General features: G+C 31.2%; 1 protein-coding gene across 1 annotated transcript; it reads left to right on the top strand.

Annotated features, from left to right (window-relative positions):
* Positions 1-5,054: 5,054 nt before the first annotated feature.
* On the top strand, positions 5,055-8,055 carry LOC130950888 (RING-H2 finger protein ATL8-like). Its single transcript, XM_057879487.1, has 3 exons — positions 5,055-5,694; positions 5,912-6,009; positions 7,156-8,055. The coding sequence occupies exons 1-3, from the start codon at positions 5,536-5,538 to the stop codon at positions 7,580-7,582; spliced, it is 684 nt and encodes a 227-aa protein (XP_057735470.1). The 5' UTR covers positions 5,055-5,535; the 3' UTR covers positions 7,583-8,055.
* The last annotated feature ends 1,896 nt before the right edge of the window (positions 8,056-9,951 follow it).

Raw genomic sequence — 9,951 nt, 5'->3', positions numbered from 1 at the left:
CTTAGGGGAGGGTTTCGCTGTCTGCCACGTTAGCTGCCACGTCGGATGACACGTCAGCAGCCATGTCAGCACACATGGACACGTGGCGCTGCGCTATTGGAGACAGATGATAGGTAGGCGCTGACTGGGCAGGGAACACAAGAGGGTTGGAGACGTGGTTCGGGTCGGACACGTGAGTCGAGCACGCTGGCCAAGCGTGGATCTGTTTGGTGACACGTGTCACGTCTTGGAGTCGTTGATTTAGGTGTTGATCCAACAGCGCTAGAGGTGTCTGGAGGGAGGGCTGCTTCAACCGGATAGCCAACTTTGACCGGCGCATGGCCGGGCGTCTGGCGGCGTACGGTTGTGATTCCAGTGGCATTGGAAACGTCGCAACGAGGAGAAGGCTAAGGTGGCGGCGGTGACGAACCAAAACGTCGAAAAGGAGTCGAAAAGTGAGCACAAAGTACTGCCGGAGAAAACAAAATAAAAGGAGTAGAAACCAATTGTTTTTGAAAAAAATAACCTAAACTCTTGATACCATGTTAGAAACAAGAGACTAAACTAAAGAAAGTGTTTTTGTGTATTGTTCGGTCTGAATGAAGTACAATGTACAAGGAGTTATATATAGCTGCTAGAGGAATCAAAGTAATAAAAGGATTCTAATTATGCTCTTAACATACATAAACGCCCAAATTTATTGTCAATGAAATTTAAATCAAATACTTTAATCCTAATAAACTTTTATTATTCTAAAATTTTAAAAAAATTATTTATATTAGACAAATTAATCTATCTATCATTTTGAATAGAGACTAATTTATCTTATAATAATATTTATGAGATTCAATAACTATTTTATAATAAAATTTATTAATAATTTATTTATTTAATACATATATTGAAAATGAAAAAGGGCCAATTTGCTGAGAACGTCCAAAAATAATTAAAAAATTTTAAAAATAAAAATATTCCATCTAAAATTATTAGAATTAATTTAAGTATTTATTCTTACGAATTTATTTGATCTCAATGATTTTTAGGATAATAATAATAATATATAGCAACGCAGGAAAGCGTTTTCCCATTGGTGAATCGGAAAGGGAGAGGGTTGTGGATATGACAGGTTTGGGCATTTTTTAATTGGAAAAAAATTATATCTTACTAATAAATTAACAGTAAATAATATGTTAGGTTATATATTATTAGTAAAATATATTAGTTTTCTAATTGTACTAAGATATAATACTTTAGAATTAATGATATTTTTATTGTTTTTTCAGGACATAATTGATCTTTTTTTATATTGAAAAATGTTATAATTATTGGGATACTTAATGAACGTGACTTATCCATATAAAATCTTTTCAAAATTTTTCTTATGTATATTATTTGATGAATAAAAATCTCATTCTTTATATGCTCGATCTGCAAATTGAGACAAAATTTAGTCTTTACAAGATATTTCATCTCAAATTCTTCTTTTAAATCTTTTATAATTGTTGAAATCTCTTCGGAAGTTTCAATAATATTTAAATAATCAACGTACACAGTAATTATAATGAATTCAGATACATATTTTTTTATGAAAACATATGAGCAGATATCGTCATTTTTGAATCTCTTTTTAGCCAGATACTCAATCAATAAGACAATTATACCACATTCGTCAAGATTGCTTTAAACCATATAAAGATTTTGTAATTTGGCTGAGTATAACCCCTATGAATATTCACTGAATGGTTTAGATATCTTTAGTTCTTCAAGAATTTTCATATAGATATCATGATTTAATGATCCGTATAGATAGGCTGTCACCACATCCATTAGATGCATATGTAGTTTATAGTATGTAGATAAACTGAACAAATAACGCAATGTTATTGCATCTATTACAGGGAAATATGTTTCTTCATAATCTATACCAGGTATTTTGTGAAAAATCTTGTGCCATAAGTCGAGCTTTGTAGTATACAACTTCATTTTTCTTATTTCGTTTTCTCACAAATACCCATCTGAATCCAACAGGTTTTACGTCTTCTCGTATACGTACTACAGGTCCAAAGACTTCACGTTTTGCAAGTGAGTCTAACTCAACCTTCATAACTTCTTCCCATTTTGACCAATCATTTCTTTGTCGATATTTTTCGACTGTTATTGACTCAATATCCTTACTTTCATGCATGATGTGTAATACCACATTATATGCAAATATTTCGTTGATAATTATTTTATTTCGCTTCTATTTTTCTCTTAGGTACATGACTAATGGTCATTTCTACCACAACAAAAATATTTATTTTCTGTTGATTATTTTACCTATTTTTTTTTATCCTACTTCTGGTGAGATCCTTTTTTACAAAAATAATTTTCTTTCTCCCATAATTTTTCTTGTTACCAAAGTCTTGCCCTTGGCTTCTTCTAGGGTTATGATTTGTCGCATTTACTTTAGAAAATGAGACGGTGCCAGCAGGGCGTGCTTCATGATTTCTTAAAAACAATTCATTGTTACGTTCATCAATAAGAATGTAAGAAATTAGCTCAAAATATTTTTAAATTTTTTTCCTGATACTACTGTTACATGGCATGTTCGAGGCATGGAAGGTCGAGAAAATTTTCTCTAACATGTCATTATCAGTTATCTTTTTCCCACATAATTTTATTGGTGAGGTAATTCGGAACATTGCTAAATTATACTCATTTATCGATTTAAAATCTTGTAGGCGCAAGTGTGTCCACTCATATCGGGTTTGAGGAAGTATTATTGTTTTTTGATGATTATACTTTTCAAGGTTCTTCACAGATCTGTAGGATCTTTTAGTGTGAGATATTAGTTTTTAATCCTTCATAAAGATGACGACGAAAAAAAATCATGGCTTTGACTTTATTCTTTTTAGAATGCTTTATTTTTAACTTTAATAGTATCTCTAAAATCTGTTGAACTAAGATGAATTTTAATATTTAATATCTATAATAAATAGTTATTTTTAAATATATCAAGAGTATTAAATTTAAGATGAGAGAACTTTGTCATAATAAAAATTTATTATCTAAGTCTTTTTAAATTTTAATTAGAATCTCATAATGATAACATGTTGTGAAATAAATAAATAAATAAATATAAAATTAAAAAATAAAAATAAAAATTTTAATATTTATATTCACCAATATTATTATCTCATTATAATAAAAATAATTCATATATATTCACCGACATATTATTATAGCATACACACATACATATATATAGAGAAAGAAGAGTATTCATGTTATTATCGTGTGAATCTTTAATCTGAGACCATGCCTAGAAATATGGACCTGTAATAAAACATATTTTTAAATTTTTTTAATAATTGTTAAATAGCCTTTATTTAATTTTAATTACAAATTAATTTTTCATATATTATTTAATTATAAAATTTAATTTTTATTTTATAAATTATTATTTTATCATTCATCTATCATGTTTATTAATAATAAAAAAATAAAAACAATAATAAAATAAATTTTCTATTAATCATAATAAATATTTTGGCAATCTTAATCCATCAGAATTGTATCATTGATCTGTTACATCCGTAAACGCGGATGAAATCGTGTTTTTTGAAAATCCAATCGATTGAACATACAATAAGATTGATTGAATTTCTGGATTTTCCAAAATTCAATCGATTGAAATTGCTACACAAACGATTGAATTTTGCAAGGCATGTGAATTTTTTCTAATTCCATCGATTGTTTGTATTATCCAATCGATTTATGTTTTCAAAACAATATGAATTTTCACAATTCAATCGATCGATTAGTTGTATTACCCAATCGATTAGATTGTGCTTGTATATTAAGATACTCTAATCTTATCTTTTCTTTAATATTAAGATTATAAATTGGTAAATAATCTATCATCAATTACTCAATCCTACTATTGGAATCGTTTAATAATCTCTTTAATTATCAAATTTTTCATTGTTTTTGTTTATGTTTATCCATCTATTTAATATTTAATTTTTTTTATTGTTTATTATTATACCCAAGCTGCAATTTAATTATTATAAATTAGTACCACAAAATGGAATATAAATATTAGAGATTTGTTTTGGCTGCTCACCTTATTGTTACTTATCGATTGAAATTAAAAATATTTTTATTATCATATCAATTGGTTGAATTTGAAAATACCATTAATCACGTACAAACTTCAATCGGTTGTATTATCGTACCAATCGATTAAATTTTGATATATCATTCTAATAGTGTAGGTCAATCGATTAGGTAACACAACCAATCGATTGAATTATAAAAATCCATTGCTTTGATAACTTCAATCGATAAGGTAACACGAACAATCGGTTGAATTAGAAAAAATTCACATGCCTTGTAAAATTCAATTGATTGGGTAACAATTTCAATCGATTGAATTTTGGGAAACTCAGAAATTCAATCAATTGTATTGTATATCGATTGAATTTCCAAAAAACACAATTTCACTCGAATTTACGGATGTAACGGCTCAAGAATAAAATTCTAATTGATTAGGATTGCCAAAATATTTATTATAATTAACAGAAGATCTAATTCATTATTATTTTTGTTTTTTATTATTAATAAACATGATAAAGGAATAATGAAATAATAATTTATAAAATAAAAAAATTTTATAATTAAATAATATATAAAAAATTAATTTATAATTAAAATTAAATAAAAATTATTTAATAATTATTAAAAAACTTAAAAAATATATTTTATTATGAAACCATTTAATTGTTCAAACATTTTAGAATCATCGAATCCGGTGTTATGCTTCTATTTGTATTTTATATAAGTATAAGAGTTACTTTTTTTTAATTTTATTAAGTTCAATTCATTTTAAAAATTTAAACTTTTTACTCTTGAGAAACTGACGCCGCCTATATAAAAAACAAGTCACATATTATTAAATTTAAATCACATCCATATCACAACGGTTTTAACATTTTTTTTTCCTTTCGGTGCACAAACCAAAATCAATAGCCTAAATGTGTTTATTTATAGATAAATTAACAAACAGATTTGTCAGCAAAATTCATAAAATAAGTAGACTACAAACTACAAAGTATGACTTAGATCTAAAAGAAAATTCTGGGCATGGTGATGATGATGATGATGTTAGCATTAAAAATGAAGAGCAACTGAATCTATCAATTCATCTTCTTCTTAAACTTCAATCCATATCCAAATCCCAATGCAATGCAGCTCTTGTTTCTCACTCTCACCATGCCTTCTTCTACTTCTAGGGTTCCCTTTTTCTCTCTCTCTCACACACTCTTTCACTCCGAACAAAATCCAACACTTCCACCAATTCTCACGCATTCCTTGATTCCATTCCCCTCTCAGCTCCCTTCATGCAAAATCCCTACCCACTTCACATTCCTCTGATATCGTCGAAGCCTCTTTCTGCTTCACACTCCTCACTGTTAATTTTTTTTTCTTTTCTTTCTGGAATCTGATTTTCAGGGCTGCGTTTCTCGAGTTGGGGAGTGAAAAGTTTTGATTTTTTTTTTAACTTTGATCGCGATGATTTCTTCTGGGCTCAACTTGGTGATGACTGTGATTGGGTTTGCGGTGAGCACCATGTTCATTGTGTTCGTGTGCACGAGGCTTGTCTGTGCTCGAATCCACTTGAATGCTTCAAGGAGATCCTTTCCCATTGCTTCCAGATCCAATCTTAGCATGGTGATGAACATTCTCTTACTCTTAGTTTTGTTCACTTTTCAATATCATTTATTGGAAGAAATTGAAATCAAATAAGATAAGGTTAATCTTATTTTGATTTGTTCGGATTTGCTTAGCTATGTGAATTATTGTAGTTGAGTTTTTAGAAGCACTGTATATGGTTAGTTTTATTTGCATTGTGTTTATTATTAGCAATTGGACATTTTCATGTGTTTAGATGGAACGGGGTTGGCATGGTCTTGAACGCACAGCTGTAGCTAAATTTCCAACAAAGAAGTTCAGTGACAAGTTCTTTTCGGCTGAAGAAAATTCTCAGTATGTTCTTCTATCTGTTTCTGTAAGTTACTTATCATGTTCGGAGAAGGCTTGTTAAGGCTCTAGATAGGAAGAGTGGATCAAATGGGGAAAGTTCTGTAGTTAAAGGTAGCGAAACCTTATGAAAACTTTTGGATCGAAAGATTAAAATATAAGTAGTTTAACGATGGATATGTTTTATGATCAGAGGGTACTTTGGTGTCGTTTGATCTACATAGTTGACCACAAGGCTTAGTTGCTGCCATTGTTAGTCCATCTATTGTTGTAGTTTCATGTCATGACTCATGTTAGCTTAATCCCCTGTAATTTGCGCAGTTTGTATTCTCTTTTGTTTAAGTGATCCTTCTCCACTCGTTTTGCATTTTCTTAGACCGCAGTATCTATCATTAAGTCAACTAGGTAAGAAAACCACTATCTGTTGTACAAATTTAGTAGTGCCTGCATCTCAAATTTAGCTAAACCAACAGCTATCTGCTAAAAGCATAAATGTTTGAACTAGTTAATTAAACTGTGTAATAAGATGGTGCCTTCACGACTTTGCTGAGTCTGCATAGTGTTACAAGTTTGTTCAGTACTTCAATTGTTGCTTATCATTTGTAACCTTCTGTTTCATGACATTTCAAAAGACTTCAGGACTCTTAGATTTCAATTTTGCTCGTGTTCATAATTATGTTTATTTGGTTCACTTTTTATGAACATTACTTTATGGTTATCTTCATGAACCTCCCCCACCCTCCAAAAAACAGGAAGATTTATCATTATACTATCCTACTTTTTCAACCACACACAAGTCGTTTACTGGTTTTCTTTCCCTTTGTTGGAGAGAAATACATTAATCTCATAATGAGAGGTGAATGTAACTTAAGCATGGGAGATAAGTGAAAAATTATTAGCATCACCAAGTACTTGTTGTGTGTCTAGCTCTTAAATTATGGGCTAAAAGATTATTCCAATCTGGTAACTTTGTTCACCATATTGAAAATTTACATTATTGTTGTAAAGGTGGTTACACCTTATATTTTTTTTTTCATTAATTCTTAAAGGATACACAACATGAACAGCCATCTGATGAACTTTGTCATGTCTGAAAAAAGGGCTTCAGTTATTATTCCTGGTTATGGATATTTAATTTATCTGTATATGCAGGTGTACAGTCTGCCTCTCGGAGTACCAAGGTGAAGATATTCTGCGTATCCTCCCCTACTGTGGACACTCATTCCATGTGACCTGCATAGACTTATGGCTGCAGCAGAATTCCACTTGTCCAGTTTGTCGAATATCATTGCGGGAATTTACTGAGAGAAAGCGGTTAATGCAACCCTTATTCAGCTCTGCTTTACGACCTCATCGCAGCGCAGAATCCATTGAGAACCCCCATTATCTCTGTATGATGGGTGATAATGGGTTACCATTGAGAACCCCAGACAACCATGGGGCTAATGTGATGCAAGAGGACAGTTTTCCATCCGAGGGTGGTGGAGCAGATGCTACAGATAGCATCACCTGTCTTATTCCGGACGATCTTGTTAAAGATGAAGAGAAGAAGCATATAGAGAGCCCGTCAAACTTCTAGAGACCGGTTCATGTAAATCCACTTTTTGATGCGGTACTCTGAAATCACAAATTGAGCAAAGGTCATCTTCCGAATTTGGGTCAAACTCCATTGCGTGCTGAAGGATGGTTGACTGCTTTGCTCTTAGTGTATATGTAGCCATGAGTTTTGTTTTCCCTCACTGGGTTTACATTTTTACTTTCTCCTCTCCTTTGTTCTGTTCTTTAGCTTCAACACTAGCTAGTGTTTGAGATTTATTCTTCCTCTCCTCTCTCTTTCTCTCTATCCTTGTGTGTGCATGTGCGCACGCATGTATGTTGTAATTAGTTGTAAGACCATAAATTGCTCAAGATAAATTGGAGCTATATCTCTGTGTCTTTGCCTCTTCTGGCCATTGATGTATGTTGTTGGTTTGGGAACACACAGTTATTCTAGCTAGGTTCTAGCTATCTTACCCCTGTTTTTTGTTCAATTATTATTATTATTTTGAAGGGATATGCAATAATGTTGGGCCTTGCTTTCTTAAGAAAAGGCACGGACATTGTATACTTGAGATTGAGGGAAAGGGATACCAACATGAGGATCACCTTTTAAAGATATGGTCCCTTTATTTAAAGTAAGTATTTGAAGAAAAATGACCACCTTTTGGATTGTTTTATTTATAACTTCTTGGGTCCAGTTGTCTCTTAATAGGTGGAATCTGCTTCCTTCTTTCTTCATATAAATGGTTTTCACTTTCCAAATATTTTCATCATCACTGTGGCTCCAGTTGTTTTAATTTGTTGCACCACCTGTGACATGGAAATTTCATTCACCTTTTTAGGTGACACCATATAAATTAGACAGAGAAACCATATGCAATAGAGTATTGCTACTCAAAACAATAACTCTCCACAAGTCTACATGTTTTTGAATTCATATTGCTATTCAGTGAGTGATATCATAGTTTCTCTAGGTTGGACATTGGCATATACTTTCAGTGTGATTTTTTATTTTTCTTTTATTTATTTATTTATTTGTTGGGGGATGGGGGTGGGGAATATGAATGCTGATTGGTTTTATGTAGTAACAAACAAGGCATCCTTGCTGACATTTCTCTCATTTTAAGAGTGCTGGGGGTCATTGGACACCAATCATAAAAAGGACTTATGGTACATACATAGTACTATAGTATTTATTTACTTATTTAAAGTGTGTCCCTTAAAATAATAACTTTGGCATAACTTTTGTTTGTCCCAATGACAATGACTACTTTTCCATTCAGTCATTGTTGGGAGACTTTGTAAGCCAGTTTAGTCAGAGTGTGTATGAGATCTTACATGAATTTACAAAAAGCCTTTTGTCTGGAGAGTGTGTCTCCTACTAATAATCTCCTTTAGTTAGAGTTTAAGTAGAGTTTATCCGTTCTATTTGTGATGAATGAACTCTGAAGTTTTAGATTGTTCAGCAGGTTGAATTCATTCATCAGATTCAGATTATATGTCTTTCACCCTTTTTCATGATTACCAATTATTAAAGCATTAAAACCTCTGATTACAAAAATGATTGCAAAAAATGTGTTGAAATTCTACAGAAACATTTATATCCACTAATTTACATTATTCAGATGAATAATTGTTAATATTCTTAGAAGGCCAAAACTGTAATTGACCGACAATATGGGAGTGACACACTGACACCTGACAGTTGACACACTGACACCTGACAGTTGAAACACTGATTAAAATTTCTAGTTATATCTTAATGGTGCTTATGACTAATACAAGGATGGTTATCAAAAGTTTTTTACCGCAGAGCCAATCTTGATAATATGAGAAAAATCAAAGGACATGAGTGTGTATTGTCATTGTTCGTACTTCGTAAGTTGGAGTGTAAGTTCCATATATGTGAATAGGAGAGGAAATTGTCAAATTCTTTTTGAGAGAGAATTTTTTTTTTAAAATTAGTTTTTGAAAGATTTTTTAAATTAAATTCGTTTTTTAAAAATTTTAAATTTGTCATATTAATTTTTTTTGCTACTTTTATTGTTAATAAAGTCAAAATTTGCATGTGACACGTTAAGTGACACTATACATTATATCTAAAAAATTTTTTAATATAAAATAAAAAAATTAATTAATTCCTGAAAGAAGATTTTTGAACTTTATTTTTCGAAATACGATTTTTTTTATAATTAAGGTAAGTTCGTCGTACCCCAACGAATTCTAGAGTGAGTTCGGCACACTATTTAAATTTGGTGGGGTTAGTTTCATTTGTCCCTTTCTTTTTCAATCTCTCCTCCAAATTTACTCTGTTCCTCCTTTCTGTCTTCTCGACGTCCATGAAGTTTGTTGTGGACGACATTCTCAGTTTCAGGTCAGTAAATACTATGTTAGTTAGAGTTACTTTTT

Source organism: Arachis stenosperma, chromosome 9 (assembly GCF_014773155.1).
Source record: "Arachis stenosperma cultivar V10309 chromosome 9, arast.V10309.gnm1.PFL2, whole genome shotgun sequence".
NCBI classification, from domain to species: Eukaryota; Viridiplantae; Streptophyta; class Magnoliopsida; order Fabales; family Fabaceae; genus Arachis; species Arachis stenosperma.
This window is presented reverse-complemented; position numbering and strand designations above follow the sequence as displayed.